A 21,053-nucleotide genomic window follows, 5' to 3' on the forward strand; every position below is an offset into this window, starting at 1 on the left:
TTCCCCTCCAGAAGTAGGTTTCATCTAATTATTAACAGTAAAGCATTATATCTTTAAATGCTAGTTTAAGTTTTACTGTTGTATTTTTTTTCACTTTTGCGTTCAGCTTATGGAAGAGGTGTTCAGCTGGTTCAACAGTCAGGATCCTAAAGTGTGGGATCCACGCTCCAAACATCTACCAGCGTGAGTTTTATACACCTTACACCTTACCATTTATTTCAGTCCATTCTTTCATGAACCTACTGTATCGTTTGTAACTATACTTCATTATTAAAATTGTAAACACATGTTTGACCTGGATATTTGGTATGAATGTAGAAGCTGGTGTGTGAGGGTATGGAGGAAGACATGGGAGGCAGACAGAATTTGAGCAGCGCTGCGGGCTCATGCTTATGCGCACCGTGCTTTTCAGCGCACTTTCAAAAACTCAGTCAAAAAAAAAAAAAACTGAAAAGGGTCTGAAACTGAAAACTCGTGGCTTCCACTCGGTTCAAGTTCACGCTCCTTGGTGGGTGGGTGTGGGTGGGTGTGTCTGTGTGTGTCTGTTGCACGCTCTCTATGGTTACAGCCGTCACTGAAAGCACAAAGAAATACATATAAGTAGACTGACGGTAAAAAGACACAGGTAAGAATCATCACCTGTTACCTGCCAGTTAAAACAGGCTCCTCTCTGTCTGCAGCTGACGCTCGACCACGCTCCTGCTGCCAGTGAATTTTGTATAAGCCTTGGTAAAAAATTATGGAATCACCACACTTAGATGATGTTCACCCAGCTTTTTTACTTCATAGCAAATAAACAAATCACAGATATGACACAAAACAATTTTTGTTTAATAGATGAACATTCTGGCTTCGTGAAACATACCTTAGACAAATTAAATTATTTTAATTAATACATATTTTTTCCAGCTCAAGTAGAGGAAAATATTATGGAATCACTTTGTAATTTGCATTTCCAAATCTAATACTAAAACTAAAGTCTAAAAATGCAGATTAGTCTGCAGTTAAGAGAGTGCTTACAGACCTTATTGAGCTGTTCGACTTGGCTAATTGAAAGGAAACATGGCCTCAACAAGAGACTTGTCAATTGAAATGATAGAACGGATTATAAAACTCCTTCAAGAAAGAAATCCAACATGGAGTGTGGCGAAAGATGTTGGTTGTTCCCAGTCAGCAGTGTCTAAAATTTGGTGCAAGTATAAACAAAATGGGAAGGTTATAAAAGGGAAACATGTGGGTAGACCAAGGAAGACATCAAAGCATCAGGATAGAAAACTCAAAGTAGTATGACTTGAAAATAGAAAATGCACAGTGAAACAAATGGAAAAAAAAAAAAGGGGTGGAACCAGGAATCAATGTTTGTGACAGAACTGTAAAAAATTGGCTGAATGAAATACAAAATGTACATATAGAAAAGCCAAAAGAAAACCTGCAGTAACACCTAAACAAAAGAAACCAAGTTTTTTCAATGGGCTAAAGCGAAGCAATTATGGAGTGCGGATGATTGGATGACGGTGATATTCAGTGATGAATCATGAATCTGCATTGGCCAAGGAGATGATGCTAGAACTTTCCCTGCTCGTTTATGATAAGGGGTTACATGTCAGGTCCAGGGGAGCTGGCACTCATTACCTCGACAGACAATGCACAGGCATATATTAAATTTTGGACACTTTTCTCGTTCCATTGATAGAAAATAGGTTTGGTGATGAAGTCATTTTTCAGGATGATAATGCATCTTGCCACAGAGCAAAGAGTGTTAAAGCTTTTCTTCAGGAAAGGCATATCAACTCAATGACATGGCCAGCTAACAGACCAGACCTCAATCCGATTGAAAATTTATGGTGGAAATTTAAAAAAAAAAAAAAAAAAAAAAAAAAGGTCCATGACAAGGCTGCATCCTGCAAAGCTGATCTGTTGACCACTATTCGAGAAAGTTGGAACCAGATTGATGGAGAATATTGAAGTCCATGCCTCAAAGAATTCAGGCTGTCATAAAAGCCAGAGGAGGAGGAACAAAGTACTAATGGTGATTTTTTTTTTTTTTTTTTTGATGATTCCATAATTTTTTCCTCAACATTGAGTGATTCCATGATTTTTCAAAAATTGATTTGTGTCATATCTATGGTTTGTTTATTTGCTACGAAGTAAAAAAGCTGGGTGAACATCATCTAAGTGTGGTGTTTCCATACTTTTTCCCAGGGGATGTAAAGCTAAGTGACAGTTAATAAATTTTTGTACATTTGTGTTTTTTTTTTTTGTTTTGTTTTGTTTTGTTTTTTTTTGTGTGTTCTGTTATTTTTCTAGTGGAATGCTCTCTAATGCTGTAATACCACCAACAAATGAGCATGTATTTGCCCAATGGCGGGAACGAGAGGAGAAGAGCAGGACTGTGAACACCAAGCAAGCAGGAGGCCGTATGGAGGTCAAAGGAGAAGATGGAGCAACTATCTCTACCCCTCTGTCTCGCAGGCCTGTCAGTGGCCAATACAGAGACTTGAGCATGAGACTCAGAATGACAGGTACTTGTACATATCAGTTTTTTTTTTTATGTTGTATGTGAGGTATATTTAAATTTTTAATAATACGTTTAGTGATATCTACAAAAAACATCATCAGAACCTTTGTTCTGTTATAATATCTTTGTGATGAATCTTTTTGGTGCTGTGACAGGGAAAAAAGCACGACCATCCAGAGAAGATCTGGACACTGGGTGGTCAAAGGAGGATGAGCGGCAGTGTGTCTTGTGTCAGAAGTACGGCGATGCAAAATCCAGCGTAAGCAGGCCATGGTTACACTCAAACAACTCATTTTCCAACTGTTGTGTGAAAATGAAACCCCACCAGTCTCAGGAACAGTGTGTAAAAAAAAAAAAAAAATTATTATTTATTTATTTTTTTTTTTTTAAAACGCAGGATGCAGGCCGTCTGCTCTATCTTGGACAAAATGAGTGGGCTCATGTCAACTGCTCCATGTGGTCAGCTGAGGTGTTTGAGGAGGATAATGGCTGCCTGATGCATGTGCATAGTGCGGTTGCTAGAGGCCGCCTTATGGTATGGCATGTTATAGTTGTGTGTGATCACTTGACCTTTTGGACGATATGAGTCATATTCCACAGTGTAGTTTAAAATGTCTGCTGCATGGGATGCTTACGAAGGGCTGAAGGTATGTTATTATAATGCAGGCAATATCGATAAAAACCAGAAAGATCCGGTTGTGATCTTTAAAGAATAAAGAATGGCAACTACTGAAAATAAGGAAAAATTAAGAAGCACGTCTTCCACACCTTCATAATATCACACCTTCCACAGTTGCATAAATATCATGAGTCAGGCTTAGCTCTGTTCTACAAAATTAATTCAGACTGTTTTGATTTATTGCCTACTGAACCACTGCTTTTTAATCTGTCTGCATGGTTTCTGTATAGGATTGTCTATTGGTACGTTAAAATAGCATTGGCTACACAGTTCAGCTGTCTGCATGCTCAAATTCAAACTCTTTATTATAGACTCTTCGTAAGGCTTATGTAAACCAGTAAACAAGGTTGCTAGCAAGCTAGCTGACATTAGGCTAATTAGTATTTAATTATGGCAGTTGGTTCACTAGCTAAGATTGGTTTAACTATTGTATTGCATAAAACTCTAGCCAAGATAGCTAATAATGTTAACTGTTGTGCATTTAATACTGTTAACCAGGTTTATGCAAGTTAGCTAACACTAAGCTCAGTTATATTGTGTAAACCAGTATCCAGGTTTGCTAGTGAGCGTTAGCCCTAATGCTCCCAGATTGAGTGATAGAGGGAAACAAAAAAATAAAGCTAGGAGTAAATGAATTTCCAGTTTTTATCCATTTGATTACCATTTAAAAAAGCATGTGGCATTGATGTTTTTAGCTCAGTATTTTATAATGCGATAAATGTAGTTACTGTATATAATGTCCTGCTGTAGATTTTTTTGCTTATTTCTCACACATCAAAAACATCCACAGCGTTGTGAACGATGTAACCAGACTGGGGCAACAGTGGGCTGCTGCCTTACCTCCTGCCAAAGCAACTACCACTTCATGTGTGCCCGTTCTCGCAACTGTGTCTTCCAGGATGACAAGAAAGTCTTCTGCTACAAGCACCGTGATCTCATCAGTGGAAAAGTACTGTTTGCATTAAACACGACTTATTTTCATTGACCTTTCATTTACAGTATAAGTGGTTTTGAATATGCTCTCACTTCTTGACCTTCCAGATTATTACTGGACAAGGGTTCGAAGTTCTTCGGAGGGTCTACGTGGACTTTGAGGGAATCAGCCTTCGCAGGAAGTTTTTGACAGGATTAGAACCAGAATATATTAATATGATGATTGGTAAGCATCTCGAGGCCAGTGAGTTAACTTCATCACATTGTAATTGTTTTTGCTGTGGTTTTTGTTGTCCACTATTCTGTGCAGTTATATCGTTTTTCTAATGTTTAGGTTCTCTTCAAGTCAGAAAACTTGGGAGGCTGAATGAATTATCAGCTGTTCAAGGAAAACTTTTTCCAGTGGGTTATGAGTAAGTCATTTTTTGACTCTCACTGTTGGTCATTTGAACTCAAATGAAAGTATTTGAACTGTATCTGCAATTGCTGGCATTAGTGTTTAGTCAGCCTTTTGGGGTTTTTCTTTTTTGTTTGTTTTTTTAATTTATTTATTTATTTTTGGATTATTGGGTCAGGAATGCTTGCAAACCTGAAGTCAGTACTGTAAATAAACCTAAAGAGTTATTAGTTGTAACTAAGCATATTATAAATTTTAAATAAAATGATATAAACTATGTGTGCATATGCTCTGTGGTGAACAGCAGAGGATATACTGAATTCTTGTATAGTGAAGTAGCCCTGATAAACAGCATGTTTCATTTTCTTAATTTAAGCCTATGTTCATGTTTTGCAAATGAAGACATCCACAGCTTTATCTGTTTGACAAGCATGGACAAGGGAAAGCTAAGATGCATTAGACAAAGATGTTTTTGTGCTCTGTTCCAAAGTCAGAAAACATAGGCTATTGAAGTTTTTATAGGCCTACGGAATAGCCAAACAAGGAAACACGAGATACATACGAGATACAACACAATTTATCTGTGTTCATCTTAGAGCTGCAGACCCCACTTTTTCCCAACAGACATTTAAATCATTCAACTTGAATAGCCGTCATGATAGCTGGAATATGTCAGCTATTCCTAATATTATTGTGAGTCATCTCAAACCTGTATGGTGTTATATTTTCTGAACAGGATGTTCAGAATTACACTAGTGTGATTACTCTAGTGTAATTCTGTCTGCAATTTACATTGACTTTTGATTTTAATGGAGCAGACATTTATACTGACTCTAAAAGATTGTAGTGTAGTTTAGCTTTTAATTGTTAATGTTGCACTGGTTTGGAACTTGAATCTTTCCTGAGCTGAAGCCTTTGCTGCAGTCCTAATCTTAGAAAATATTTGAAACATTCTTAACCTTAATCCTTGAAACGTCCTGAAACATCCTTATAATTGTTTAACATCAGCACTGAAATTGCTAATTAATGCTTAGTGCTGACTCTGCAGTTCACTTAATATGTAGCTTTAGTTGTAAATGTACATTAATGTACATGTGAAATATTTCATCAGATGTTCTCGGTGGTACTGGAGCACACTAAACCCACGTCGCCGCTGCAAGTACACATGCCGGGTCATGGAGGTACGACCACCAGTTCAGGAGAAGCCAGTAGAAGAACTGGCTGACCAGGGAGAAAATCGCACAATTGCCCACAGTCCATGTCCACTATCAGGTCTGTTTTAAAACACTTGAGCACAGGTTTCTATGATGTATTGATGTGGCTTTATATTTATTCTCAAAGAATGTATTTCTTTATTAGAATCTGAAACTACGGAGGGAGATGTGACACCAGCAAATCCAAGTTTAGTATCTCCCTTTGCTAAGCCAGACTCTGGTACTCGACCCAAAAATTCAGCTTACCCACTGAACAGAAGACCAGCTGGAGGATTATCTAGACCACTACCATCTCCAGGTAACCGAGGTTTGTTTATATTTAGCTTGGAATTACTGTGAAATTTGGGGTTATCAAAATTTATGTTGTCTATGAGCTATGGTTAGCCATGTTGCCCAGTTGATGCCCTCTTTGGCTGTCGGAAAAAATAAGCAAGTTATTTTTATTTTTCAGGAGCAGCCCCTTCAAAGTCCCACCACATTTTGACTATTAGTGATTTCGATGACACCCGCAGACTACGGCGACATACACCACAGAATACTAGTATTCGTGGACACAACTCTTGCCCCTCCTTGGGATCTCCGACTAGCTCAATTAATCTTCGACCTGGGGGTTCCCATCACTCTAAAACCACCCAGCCTACCTCCCCAATTTTCCCGCTTGGTGCTACTGAAAACTTGTTGACCTCCTCGTCAGCCCGCCCTGTCAGTCGAAGCGCTTCCTCTGCCCGGGGTGCTGGAATTTTGGCACCCCATTCTACCTCAGGACTGTTTCCAGAGCCTATGTGGCATGGTGGCACTGGCAGCACCCCTCCCTCTAACCGATCCCTCTCTTCGCCTACCCACCTTTCAGCAAGACCAAGGTTGCCTTTTGACCTTAATCAGTTGGACTCTGCAGAACTGCCACACAATTTCATGGCATCGCCACAAGAACTGCCTGCAGAAAATGGAACCTCACCTTTAAGAGACGCGGTGGATCCACAGAGGGGTAGTCACCTAGTCACTGATAAGGAATTCCCCTATACCCCCTTTCAGTTGGACTCGGACCTAACTGTGGTATCAGAACTCAAAACTGAACTTGAAATTGAAGCAACAGTACTAAGTGAGGGAGTAGCTATGAACTGTAGTGAACAGATTGTTGTTGAAGGCGAAGAGGAGCAAGATGAGTTTTGGGGTCCAGATGCAGAGATGTCTGCCGGAAGATTACCTCATACTACAGAGGATTGGGGTAATAGTTCCTCTGATGATGATATGGGAAACTATTTCGACTTTTCACGCACTATAGTAACTTGCAAAGTCCCAAGAGAAGCCTCAAAGACACCCCCTTCTGCCTCTATAAAATCAATTTCACAACTAGATGGTGTAGATGATGGAACTGAGAGTGATGCAAGTGTAACAAGCAGTAATACCCAAAATCTGAAGAACCCAAGTCAGGTTCAGAAACCATCTCAGGCTCTTGATGGTCAGCATCATAAACAGTGGAATAGTAATGGGCTATGTATGGAACTTCCAAGTCTTAGCAGTCAGCTCCAGCCACCAGCCAAACCATTTGGCTCTCTATCCTTAGTTAGTACTGCTGATCAAAGTTCAAGTAGCCCAACACATTCTGAGATTCCACAAGAGACTAGGGGTTACACAAAATCAGGCTTCCCAGATACATATCAGAACACTGACTTTATTGGTCAGACATTTCAGTCAAGTCCTGTGGTGCCCCCTCAGGAGACCTCAACAAATTTTGTTGTCCCAAAGGAAACAGATACAACGTTTTCCACTTTCAATGAAGACATCCAAGGATACAGTTTACCTACAGATCTGGGGTTACCTATAATGCTAGATAGATGTGACTCTCCCTCACCCAACACCTGTTTTACTGAGTTGGTTCCAGTTAAGGAAGATTCTCAAATAGACACACAAGAATCCACAGAGTCAAAAGAAATCTACTTGGATCATAACAGTGGTCACTTTGTTTCCTCCATTGATGGTTCTATGATTTGCCCAGATAACTTGTCAGAGGGGTCAACAGAAGCGTCCTTCACAAACCCAGCAAATGGAAGCCAAGACCAAGTGCTGCCACAACCAACTTCTACATCATCTACAGAAACAGGCAGTTCTACAGTTCAGTCTGCTCCATGTTTGCAGCCTACTTTCATGTCATTTGCTAATTCGTCATCATCATCAAATATTGCTTTACACCCTGTCTACACCCCTGAAAACAAGACAATCCTTCCACCAATGGAGAGTTTTCGTAACAAACTGCTATCACCTTCAGACATAGGCCAACAATCAGTCCCAAGGGGAGTGAGTTCTGCTGATTTGCCTACTCAGCCTGATTCAGTGCTTCATGTGCAATCAGGCAGTGGTGTAGCCCTTGCATCCCTTAGGGCAGTGGCATCCCCTGTGTACCCCACTTACACACAACCTGTGGGCTCAGCAACAGTTAGCATAGTTCCATCTGTAAACTCCCAAACATCTACTCAGTGCCGTCCAGTGTCCTCCATTATTCAACCAGCTCCATGCCCTGTTGTTGTTAATGGCTATAGCTCTATGCCTATGCAAAGGGAAGCTGCCCCAGGACGTACAATTTCCATAAACTTTTCAACTCCAAGGCCAACATTGGAGCCTCAACAAACGGTGACGCAAGCATTACCAGGTCATGCAATTCTCACTGTGAAGGAGGTGGGTGGACCCAATGTGGATCCAACCCCTCATGTTTTACTTGTTAATCGTCTTGGCCAAATCTTTGTCAAAAATCCTGAAAGCAACACTTTCCAGTTACCCAGTCCCACCTCACCTTCCTACAACTGCGTTACACAGATTGCCAGCCTTCTGCAAAGCAATGCTCTCTCTGCTACTCTGGCAGCTGCGGGCAACTTGCCTGCAGTTGCTGGAGCAGCCATCACAGCCCAAGTCCCCAGAATGGTGACACCTGTGATTCAGAACTCTAATACCATTACACAGCTCCTCACTGCTAATAGCAAAGGAGCAGCAGCACCACTGGAAGCCCAGAAAACAAACCGAAATGCAAAAGAATCTGCTGATGGCTCTATACCTGGAATAAAGAAACCACGGAAAAAGAAGGAACCCTTAATACCTAGGAAAACCAAGTCAACTACTGTACCCGGGTCATCTGGCAAGCCAGCAGACAATCATGCAGAGAGTGCTCAAGCTATTATTAACCAAGCTATGGCCAGTTATTATGACCCCAGTCGAAAGGCTAGTAGAATTTTGAGTCCTTCTTCACCTTCCAACACCACTGCTGGTGGCACAGCCCAATCACCAAGTTCCATAGTTCTACCGCCAGGCCTCCTCGTTGAACCAGAGTCCACAAATTCTCCACCGTCTACCCCAAGCTCTGTATCTTCTCGACCAAAGCAGGTTCGAATGAAAAGGGTGTCCTCTCTTTCTGATCGCATTGCCACCAAAAAATCAAAGTCTGACTTTTTAGAGCCAGAACATTCCAGTGGCCCAGAAGAGCAACGCAAATTAAATTCAGCTGCTGCAAGGTATGAAAGATGAAATGAATTTTTTTTTTCCAGAATATCATCCATGAATTCCATGAAGAGTTCTGGGATGTTATTACAACCAGTTGCTATTTTCTGTTTTTAAACCCAGCATCTACAAATATATCCAGTCTGTAATCTCCTTTTGATCTACTTCTTAGGCAATGTTGAGTTCACTCACAAAGTTTGTGCCTAGAAATAATGCAGAACTAAATTAAAGTTAATACCATTGCTTGCACTCATCTTAAAAATGCTTCCAGTCTAAACTCATTTGGTAAAGTTACATGGAAGTTAATTTACAGGAGTGAATTTCACGTCGAACATGTAGGATCTCACTAGTGTTGTTCCAGGACCGAATGTTGCCTCTCATTCTGACTCCCATTTATTTACTCTCATGCTCACTTACTTTCTGTTCTTTGGTTGAGTGTTGGCTCTTGTCTGTCACTCTGTGGTCTTGTTTCATGCCTAAAGTTGGAGCATGAGAATGTTTGACATCTGAGTTGTTCTCTGCCAATTTCAAGCCACTACCCCTGACATAACACTCACCATGAATTACTGTCATGGGATTACCATGGTGACTCAAAGCAGCTCATAAACATTATTACAGAGTATTTATTTTGTGCCATGACTTAACAGTCAGTTTTTTTTCTCTTCATATGTGTTGTATCTTTCAGTGATGATGTATTTTTCACTTATAAGTTTTGTTTTGCTTTGTCTCCACTATGTGGTAGGTGTGGGGGAGTTCGCATTAAAACTCCAACCGTCAAAGGGATCCTTGACCTGGACAAAATCAATGAGGAGCAAAGTAGTGATTCTGAAAGTGCAAAGTAAGCAATAATTTTCAACGTTTCTGTTGTGAAATTTCTTGCAGCTCAGCTCTCAGTTGCAGCTCAAGTAAGATTAGATAATTTTAGTTCATTGTTTGTTATGCAACTTATGTTGCATGTTAATTATGTTTAATCATCTTTGACATTGATTATGATTTTGAGGTTATAAATTTCCCCCTCTTTTTATTGTTGTTTATTTTTATTATTATTTTTTTAATTTTATTTTATTTATTTATTGTTTGTTTTTTTTTGAAGGCCAGGGCTCTGGGATCGTTTCTCTGTGTCCCGAGGTGGTGACAGCAGTAAACCGCAGGCCTTGGACACCACATGGTGCAGTTCACTGTCTGACTGGAACAAATACTCAGGTATACATCAGTGCTTTACACACTTTGGTACATAATTTGGAGAATCTACTGGCACAGGACACCTGTGTATGCCACATTTATGCCAAATATGTGGGCCAGCAATCTGTCAATAAACTCTAATAATAGTAGCAATCTATATTTCAACATATCTGGCTATCATCAGCTAGCAAATAGTTAATAGATTTGCTGAGATTTAGGAAGGGCTCATGTAGGAGTGAGTCTTCTAGATGAAACAAGCATCTTGTATGGTAATACTGGATTGTCTTTCCCAAAGACATTGATGTCACGTGCTGTTTTAGATATGTGTATACACATTTGTATTTTTCACATTGGGTGTCGAATATTTGTAGTTGGCTAATATTAACTTGATGCATAACTCGTTAGTTGCAAGTGTATGTCTGTAAAAACAACAAGGTGAAATTTGTAATTTGTCAAAAAATGTAATTCTATACAAAAGCAGTAGTGATCCCTAATATTTGCATGCATTAAATGCATACTGAATATTTCCTTATATTTTTCTGGCCTGGAATTTTTTTTTTATTAGGGATGCTGTCGGGCTCAGAGGATGAGATACCTCCTCCAGAAACTGAAGAAAAGCACCCTCCCAGAGGAGATCAGCCACGCCTACGCTTTGAAATCACTAGTGACGACGGTTTTAGTGTGGAGGCAGACAGCATTGAAGGTAAAATATGGCCTTCTGTGACCTTTAATTCTATTTCTCTGATATTTTCCCTTTGATTCTATATAAGAAAATTTAAGTGTTGACTCGACTTACTTCTTCTAATATCATACAAGTTTTAAAAAAAAAAATCACATCATATACGGTCCCTTCCCGAAAGTATTGGAATGGCAAGGCCAATTCCCCCCTTTTTCTTTTTCAGCACATTCCAATTTATTCTGTTGGCTATGTCCAATGCTTATGCAATGGCTCTGATCGATTTTTCCATTTTTTTTTTCTGAGCTTCAAAATGGCTTGCTTTGCTTCCATAGACAGCTCTCTCTGGTCTTTATGATGGGTTATCCTTCTTAACAGCAAATGCAGTCTTCACAGGCGAAACCCAGGGCTCAAACAAGTGCCAAGAACCAACAATGAGCTATTAATTGTTGAAACAGTCACACCTGTGACACAAGAAACACCTATCAGTCACATGTTCCAATATTTTTGATCACTTCTAAAATGGGTGGGTTCAAACAAAAGATGCCATGTTCTTAATATCAGCAAATGAAAGCTGAAATTCTGATCCATGATCTCATTTTCATCTTCTGATGTCAAACTCGAATGTCTTCAGTGTACACCAAACAAAAGAATTGGCCTTGCTGTTCTGATACTTTGTGAGGGGACTGCATGATGCATTATGTCATCTTGACATTGAGTACACATAATGCAAGATGCTATCTTACAGCATAAACACTGCTGTTTTAGGGATGAAGAGAGGGAGTGTTACCAGTCCAAAGTGTCTAGACAAACAGGACATTGAGTCAAAACAAATAAAGAAAATGTGTGATTCATCAAACTGCTAAAAGACTAAATGTAGCTGGTCCAGACAATCAGATATTTGTCCATTCCATCACAGAAATTTAAACTAAAGATGCAATAATACACATACTGGTATTAGACATTGGTCTGATATCATGCCCATTTACTTGTGCTTATACTCATTAAAAATGCTTCAATACTAGCATCTGATATTACATTATACTATGTGACTTACTCTTAGTGTGCTTTATCTGGACATATTTCACGATTAATAATGAGGAGTAAATCAAAGCAGACTGCAAACTCTGATCTGTAGAAATATCAAAAGGAGGAACTACAGCGTCTGATAAAATATTGCGAGGGCGACTGACCTGAGTGCTCAGAGAGCGGTATCATTAAAAATGAGGGCAAAGAGTCCTATAAAGCACAGGCCAGCCACCCTCACACTCTCTACTAAAGATGTTTAAACTCAGCACCTAACCAACCTAAACAGAGCTAAATAACATCTTTGATGATGTCTCTGATTGCATAAAGCAAGTAAGTTACTCATTTTGTTATCAGTATCAATGACTATCCAAGAACCCGTACTCTGGTGGAAAAAGTGTTTATTCATACCCACTTTACACATGGTGAGAAATCCCCTGTCACACCATATGGTTTGTATTTTCAACATTGATTCTAATTAAAAACACTCTTCCTGTCTCACTCTTGTCTCATTTCCCCCAAATCACATGCAGTGGCCTGGAGGGCTGTGATTGATGGGGTGCAGGAGGCTCGTGCTGTTGCCAAGCTTAGACAGCTTTCCTTAACTGGGATGACTGGAGCTCGTATGATGGGTTTGCTCCATGATGCCGTGGTTTACCTGGTGGAACAGCTTCAGGGGGCCATGAGCTGCCATGGTCACACTTTCCGATTCCATAAGCAGCCTAGCCAGGAGGATGACTTGCCCATAAACCCCAGCGGCTGTGCTCGCTCTGAGGTCTACCTGAGGTGAGTTCACCTGTTGGATGATCTTTCTTGCTGTATTTGCAGCGATCTAGAGTTTAACTCTTTTAAACCTTTCAATAGAGGTGATTAGGCTATATGGGAGAAATGAAAAAATTGATATGTTTGGCCCATGCATGATATCTTGCACCCCAGAAATGATCCATTGATCTTTCTGTTCATCATCTGCCACTGCATCTAACCTCACAGGAAATCTACCTTCGACATGTTCAACTTCCTGGCTTCCCAGCACAGACAGCTTCCTGACACTGATCTCTATGATGAAGAGGAGGATGAAGTTCTTCTCAAGTCCAGCAGGTTTGATTAGATCGGAATAAACAAATAAATCAATGAAGTTGTTAAAGTTGTTGTATAAGTCTGACTTTTGTACATTATATTGTTTAATATAAATTATTATAAATATAAATGGGACTGGTTTTACATGGGACGTTGCTTTAATTCCATATTTTTCCATATAGGTTTAAGTCAGCAGAGTTTAACGGGTTATTATAATGAGTTGCAGGTGTCCGAAACCTCAGTTTATATTTGCATGTGTCATATTTTTGTTTTCAGTAAATAAATTTCAATAATGTTAATACAAAAATATCTAGGCTCATGGGAAAATAAATCTACTAGAAATTTGCTTAGGGTTAAAACCTCCACTGGAAAATGCTGCAGCTGGCAGGAGGTTCTTCTGGGGATGTTCTGGTGCTTTTTTAGCCATGGCTGCAATATTATTTAGTGATTTATGAGTGCATAGCATTTATACCACCTGTTTTACTCCTTAAGGAGTAACACTTTGAGCTCTTTGAACAAGAGAAATACAGTAATACATCTTCATGTATTGGCTCAAAGATGCATAATTGCTGACTTCTTAAGTCTGACAGCTGGAATACGACCACATCTGATTCCTTAAATGTTTCCTCTTCTCTGTTTTGTTAACTCTATACTCTGCATTTGTAGTGCTATCTTGGTTAACCACGGTAGCTGAATAATGATGAGATCTCTGAGAAAATTAATATATATTTACACTTAGCTCTGTGGTTAACCAGACTAATGGCCTGTGACTGATTTGAATCATTAAAAACGATCAGACTTGCTTTTCTCATTGGGTGAACTTCTGCCTGACAGACGAGCAACGAGTTTGGAGCTTCCCATGGCAATGCGCTTCAGACATCTAGAAAGGACATCCAAAGAAGCTGTTGGTGTTTACAGGTGGGTGGGAAGGTGTTCCCAAGAACTTGACAGGAACTGCGTTTTGTTAAACCACATTTGAGTAAAAGCAAGTGCTTAAGTGGTTTGACGTGAGTCATCATGATGGATTATTATACATTGTGAAACTGTGGAGTTAGTCATAATTCAGATGGCTATATAGTGCTAGTGCGTGTCATGAACTAACGTGGTCTTTATTCTGACTTGCTATATAAAGCTAAAGGCTAGTGATTCTTATGAGTTATAAATGTATTGTAAGTGTGCAGATTGTTAGCAAGGGATATTGTTTTCAGCTTTTTACATGTTATTATTATCTCAGGTAAACTGTGTCTTTTAAAAATCACAGGTCTGCTATTCATGGACGAGGGCTGTTCTGTAAGAGAAACATTGAAGCTGGTGAAATGGTCATTGAGTACTCCGGCATTGTCATTCGCTCCGTTCTGACAGACAAGCGGGAGAAATATTACGATGGGAAGGTGAGAGAAATCAAACTCCATTCTCATTTCCTTTACCAGACATACTGTTTTAGTCCAAGTGGCCTTAAATAAGGGGCACATTTGGACCTCTTTATACATTGTTTTTGACATCTGCATCTTTGTATCGCATGATTCTTATTAGTAATTGAATATTATACCACAGCACTGATGAGTTCTTGAATCTCATGCAGCACAACTCACTCATTCTAATAACTTATTGTTAATAAGTTATTAGAATTAGGAGTTTGAATTGAGACAATGTCACAGGACCCCAAGAGAGTATAATTGCCCTTAACTTTGGGTGGGATGGATCCTCCATCCAGAGCGTTCATTGATATAAGTGCATTCAGCTCCCCTTCATTGAAAATATGCAGCTGGCTGTAAATCTCAGTAGAAGCATGTGTTTGTTTTACTGGTGTGGGAATTGTCAGTGACTCAAAATGCCTTTTTTCTGTATGTACAAATGATCTTTGTTCTTAATCATCACCAGGGCATTGGCTGCTACATGTTCCGCATCGATGACTTTGACGTTGTCGACGCAACCATGCATGGCAACGCAGCACGATTTATCAACCACTCGTGCGAGCCCAACTGCTATTCCCGTGTTATCAATGTGGAGGGCCAGAAGCACATTGTCATTTTCGCCTTACGCAAGATCTACCGTGGTGAAGAGCTCACCTACGACTACAAGTTCCCCATCGAGGATGCCAGCAACAAGCTCAGCTGCAACTGTGGAGCCAAGCGCTGCCGTCGCTTCCTAAACTGAGTGGACTGTTAAGAAGATCCTGAAAAGCGCCAGGAGGAAAGCAGGCAGGCAATAAAACGGAGGCACAATGGACTGTAGAAAGCACTGAGATGGAAAAGTCCATGAAGCCTCACTAGCAGTGGCTTTAAGTGGGACTGAAACCACTGGAAATCCACAGGACAGATCCAGACGTGGTCGTAGGGATGTGTGCATGATGCACAAGCACTCCAACGAAAGCGGGATGGTCATAGAAACACCTGTTTTACAGTCTGAGCATTTTATTCCTGTTCACAAGCAAACTTCTGCTTCATGCTTCCCTTTTTACAACACAGAGGTCTTTATGACGTGCAGACTAGTGAAGAGAAGATGCACACTCCTCCTATTGCTAAATACTTTTCAAATTGTTGCTGCTGAAAAACAATTTTGGCTCATGTAGGGAACCTGTATACGGTGTTCCAGGTGTTTTTTGAGCTTGTGCACGAGCAACAAGTACAGTGATTGTCTGGCTGATAAAAGTCTAAGTGGTTGGTGCGTCAGTTTTAGCTATTAAAATAGTTTCATTTCCGCTAAATGGATTGTGCTGACCTCCTGCAGTCCATGGCCTCTTTAAAAATTTGACTCCGGCTTTCTCCTGCACTTAGAAAGAAGTGCAAATAGATGTACAGGAGTTTTGTGGCAGTGAGAATATACTGTACCTGAATGAGTATATGACTAATCAAGAGATATATCTATATATACTTTTAACTGAGATGTTTATCTGTGATGCTCATGCTAGAACATAGAATAGGACTTGATGTTTAGGAGAAGAAAAAGCTTTATTCTGCTCAGGAAGATGCTGTGAACCCCTGCAATACGCCATCACCATCCATTCCGTTCGTAAAGTCATTTAGTAAGACGACTTTTTTTTTTATAGAAAGTCTCAAATCAGCCTTTAAGCTCTTTAAGAAGCCACTGCTGTAATATCTCATTAGAAAACTCCCACTAGGCCTGTGTATATTATTTATTCTTTTACCGTGTTTATTTTTGTCCCAATTCATGACTATGGTTAATTTAATCATGGAGAAAATTCTGTCTCCCGTCTTGGGACCCTGCTGGTTCTTTTTTTTTTTTTTTTTTTTTTTGGTGTCAGTTAATTTTGGCCATTTTCTTAACCTTTGAATTCTTTATGGTGCTAAACTTAACAAAAGTCTTGAAATTTAAGTGGGAAATCGCACATTTCATCATCTTCATCATCTTTGTCATTAATCGCAGTGTAAGACACTTCATTATTTGTGAATTGCTCAAGTACTTGACAGATAAAAGGTAGAAAGCCAACATTATTTTTTAGAGGCATCACAAGGTATGGAGAAACAATCCTTTTTTCCTCTATCTGCATTAAACACTACTTGAGCAAACTAGGGATAGTCACTTTGCATCTTTACATTTTTCTGACAGTTTTTGGGTTGGGTCTTTCTCATTTCTGTGATAGCTGCACATACATACACATATTGTACATCTCTAGAAATCATGATCCCTTATAATTGCTCAAGAAAATCTCTCAGAAGCAATGTTTTTTTTCCTCAGACAGATTCTCTTTAGTAGTGATTAAGAATTACTGATGGGTCTTTCAGCTAACAGCCACCAAGCACTCAGCACCTTGACGTCCCTTTATTTTAAGACAATTCTGATTTCCTTCCATCATGAGGAAAAAGAGATAACTGATACCAATCATAGTGTCTTAGAAAGACAAGATTGCTCAAGCTTTATGGCATATTTATTCTTGTTTGTGTTTAGATTATGGGAGTAAATGTGCTTTCTCCATGGCCAAGGTCTTTCTTTTGTTTACATAGTTTTCTTTTTTCTTGACTTGAACATTCTTCGAGGAGGAGTTCTTGCAGTGCAGCCTTTTTAAGGTCGTGTTTTGAGCCAGAGGTTCTTTTTTAGAGAGTATGATTTTAGTTCTTGTTTTAACTTGTAAATTGTGGCAACATGCTTTAGGGAAACTGTTTCCTTTTTCTCCCCCCACTTCATTATCTGCCAGAAACAGCTTCCAGTGCTTGTCGCTGCTCCTTTCATGTTTTTATGGTAGCTGGCTTTCTAACAGCCCTCGAAGTCAATCAGTGTGGTCATCCTCTGCCTTGTCTGGCCCTCCTCGTTTCAGATAATATCAAGAAACGGAATTTCACCCTTTGTTTTTTTTCACTGAACTTGCAAGGATTCTACCTCAGGCTGTTCAGAATGACTGTCAAAGAATACTAATGCAAAACCTAGATGATGATACGATATCGCTCGGTCTTAAATGTCCTGTAGAGATGGCCTGTGTGCAATGAAGGATGCAAAGCACTAGTCAAGACCTTCTGTGACGATCTGTCTCCCAGAGTTGTGTGGAAAAACTGTATGTTCCTACGTAGGGTTATTTTAAAAAAAAAATAATAATAATGTGTTGAGAAAAGACTTCACAATGAGAAAATGTGTCTTTACTACCTTGTACAAAGTACCCTAAGTCTGTAAATAATTGTATACATATTTCTAAACCTGTTTAATTTTTCTATGCACTTTTTTTATTTATAATGTTATTTGCTTAATAAAGATGTTACAATGTTTGAACAAAAAATTAATTTATGTGATTTTTTTTTTTTAACTTGATGTCTTGTTCTAGATCAGTAGAAAACATTACTTTTGCTACAATAATTCTAAATTGTGGAAGGATATCTTGTTAGACAGAAATGTACACAAACAAACATACAGTGAGGGGAAGTAAGTGTTCAGACCCTTTTCTGTTTTTGTTATTTAATATACTTCTTCCAACTTTATAAATTTGAACAAAAAAGTAAGTACAATGTTTTTATAAGAAAAAGCAAAACTCAGCGAAAGCAATCAGACACTATATTAGAAGTTTATATTAGTTGTATATTAGAAATCTGAAGTGGATATATGCACTGCAAGTATATTAAATAACAAAAACAGAACGGTGTGAATACTTATTTCCCCTCACTGTATATAATATAACTCGAAGGAAACAGTACGCCCACAGCACTGTTGAATTCTCTCATCTGATTGGTCAGAAGGTGTTCATTAGTTTGCTACAACAGCAGCTCTGACAATAGTGAGTCATTCTAATATGTTATTGTTTTAGTAGTAACAAGTACAGATTGTAGGGCGGACATGACACATAATCTCAGCCTAGTAATAAACGGATTTAAAAACTGATGCCTGTAATCATTGATATGGTGAAGCTTTCTGTAAGGAGACATAACATTTATGAAAGGAGTCTCCAGTGTTAGTACTTTGTAAGAGTCAGTAAGTTTTCTGCCATGGGAGAGTTTTTGGACAGAGGAATTAACTTGGAGGAAAAAAAGGTGAGGGAATGACTGATTTTTAGGAATGTTTACTTGTTTTAGGAATGTTCTTCAACATTAAATATAACTATAAATAGATTAAAAAAAGTGTCTTTTTTTAAATTAATAATCATTGGCAAATTGCTATAAGAGGAGAAAAACACATTTGGACATGCTATTTTAGGAAAATATAAAACTTCAGGGTGACAACAGCTCTCCACTTAGCATCACACTACCCCATTGTTGATTATTTTCCTATAAGAGCATGCCCTGTCCAGACTGTAAGCCTTAAGTCAGGGAGCAGAAGATTACATGTTTATTCCTTCATCCTTGCATTTTAACTACACATCCTTTGCAATTAACAGCAAGCTTCCTGAACACAGCCATCATTGTGCCACATGTTGTTCAACAAATCAGCGAAGTGACCCACCTGCCAGTACAAGTGCCTGCAGGGAGATCTCATGTTCTGCAGGTGTAAGTGAAGGATTTCCACGATATTCAAGTCATTCAGCACTGTCTGAAGTGGAGAAGCCTGGTTGCTGTACAGTAGTGAATAATTCACAGTAGTTATGAATAATATGCTTTTATGTGAGTTAGTACATAATAAAGGGGCTAAAAGTAAGATGGCACATAAGGGTCCATTAGTAATAACAGGTGCCAGAATTCTTCAAACAGTCTAAGAAATTTTGGAGTTAGTAACATGTCTGCATCTTTGACTGCTAGCTCTGATAAGGACAATTTCCTTTATGATTCGCCTTTATAAAGAAAGCCTTTATTTACCATATACACATTAGCGTACAGCGAAATTCTTCTCTTCACATATCCCAGCTTGTGATGTTTAGGGGTCAGAGCACAGGGCGACTTACATTTATCTCATTTATACATCTGAGCAGTTGAGGGTTAAGGGCCTTGCTCAAGGGCCCAAAAGTGGCAGCTTGGATTTGCTGGGATTTGAACTCATGACCTCCTGATCAGTAGATCCCCAGGCTCTTACCACATAGTGACCTATCAGTGTTATATCTGTACTCTTTAAATGTACCCAAGAGATGGGTGTCAAATCAGCTGCTCATCCCCTTTGACATTTCCAGATTAATCATGCTTAGTGTAGCATCCAGTGTTCCCAGGACAGGCTTCGGATCAACTGCAAGCCTGACCAGGATAAAGCAATTACTGAAGATGAATGAATGATTGAGCACTTCATATGTTCAGCACCAAACTAGAATATAATACTGTCAGGGTTAAAGCATATTCCAGACTTCTAATATCTCAGCATCATGGCTGTTCATGTTCACTGTTCTTCTAATATCTCAGTGTCATGGCTGTTCATGTTCACTGTTCAAGTCGGTGAAACAGGTTTAAGGTTCATTTGGATACTACAAATTCACAACAAAATTCATGCTGAAATCTTAGTTCTCATGTTGTGATTGATGAGCTAAAAGTTAGTAAAACTACATTTGAGACTCTACAGACTATTACAGTCGTGGGTCAGAAGCAGGCTTTATCGCCACTGCCTCATGTTAAGAAAGTATAACGTTTTTAGTCCTGATCAAGTTGGACTAAAAAAGTTATGTTGGATTCCATTATGGCACGTTATTCGTTTTTAAAATAAACTCATACTGATTTACTGGAGCATTTACTTCATCACCAGAGGGAGACAAAGCTCATTTTGTGTCCTGGATCCTGTATCAATCTTTTCCCTTAGCATTTGCTGTAAGATCTTGTGAAGGTTGTTTTTTTAAATTGAGATAGTCTAGTAAGCTTCTCAACCATCAACATTTCTTTGTAGCAAGGGATGTTGATGGTTGAGAAGCTTACTAGACTATCAACATCCCTTGCATGTTTGCATGTAGCAAGGGATGTTGATAGTCTAGTAAGCTTCTCAACCATCAACATCCCTTGCTGCAAAGAACATGCAAGAAATGCTCTATGACAATGAAATTTCTAGCTAATTGGTCTAGTCAGTGCTACACCACATAGCTGGGACAGATAGATAATGTTACATAGCTGATAATGTTTGAGAGCAAGATCATAACTGCCTAACACCATCTGGCCTTTTTATACAACAACCTGTGACTATGGAGCTAGCTAGCATGCTAATACTATGCTAATACATGAATCTTGGTGTACTCGAAATGTAAATTGACTACTAATTTAACTAAATTCACAAATAAAATGATAATACTTTTATGATTTAAAAAAACAAGTAAAACATTGTATATTGGTTTATGTAACTAATTTCAACCACATAATCGCCTCAATCTGCCATTTTAAATGAAAGTTTTTATGTGGGATTGCCTTATTAAGTGAGAATTTTTTTTTCCTTAAATGAATAGAAATTTTAACATTTAACATATTAGATTTGATATATAAGTTGCATATATAACTGAGACAGCCTTTGTGTATGGAAGGTTC

The 21,053-nt window shown here is 39.0% G+C and overlaps 1 protein-coding gene across 1 annotated transcript in view; it reads left to right on the forward strand.

The window, feature by feature from the left end:
- kmt2bb (lysine (K)-specific methyltransferase 2Bb) overlaps positions 1-17,718 on the forward strand; it is a 37,760-nt gene extending 20,042 nt beyond the window's left edge. Inside the window, exons 20-37 of the mRNA XM_026934873.3 lie at positions 107-183; positions 2,308-2,522; positions 2,674-2,777; positions 2,916-3,053; positions 3,988-4,146; positions 4,239-4,356; positions 4,465-4,543; positions 5,639-5,799; positions 5,887-6,039; positions 6,193-9,241; positions 9,970-10,065; positions 10,321-10,430; positions 10,975-11,112; positions 12,645-12,897; positions 13,102-13,209; positions 14,023-14,106; positions 14,450-14,579; positions 15,070-17,718. Of these exons, the coding sequence (XP_026790674.3) occupies positions 107-183; positions 2,308-2,522; positions 2,674-2,777; positions 2,916-3,053; positions 3,988-4,146; positions 4,239-4,356; positions 4,465-4,543; positions 5,639-5,799; positions 5,887-6,039; positions 6,193-9,241; positions 9,970-10,065; positions 10,321-10,430; positions 10,975-11,112; positions 12,645-12,897; positions 13,102-13,209; positions 14,023-14,106; positions 14,450-14,579; positions 15,070-15,345 (5,448 nt within the window). The 3' untranslated portion in view covers positions 15,346-17,718. The remainder of the gene's footprint in view (positions 1-106; positions 184-2,307; positions 2,523-2,673; positions 2,778-2,915; positions 3,054-3,987; positions 4,147-4,238; positions 4,357-4,464; positions 4,544-5,638; positions 5,800-5,886; positions 6,040-6,192; positions 9,242-9,969; positions 10,066-10,320; positions 10,431-10,974; positions 11,113-12,644; positions 12,898-13,101; positions 13,210-14,022; positions 14,107-14,449; positions 14,580-15,069) is intronic.
- The last annotated feature ends 3,335 nt before the right edge of the window (positions 17,719-21,053 follow it).

Source organism: Pangasianodon hypophthalmus, chromosome 14 (genome assembly GCF_027358585.1).
Source record: "Pangasianodon hypophthalmus isolate fPanHyp1 chromosome 14, fPanHyp1.pri, whole genome shotgun sequence".
Lineage (NCBI taxonomy): Eukaryota > Metazoa > Chordata > Actinopteri > Siluriformes > Pangasiidae > Pangasianodon > Pangasianodon hypophthalmus.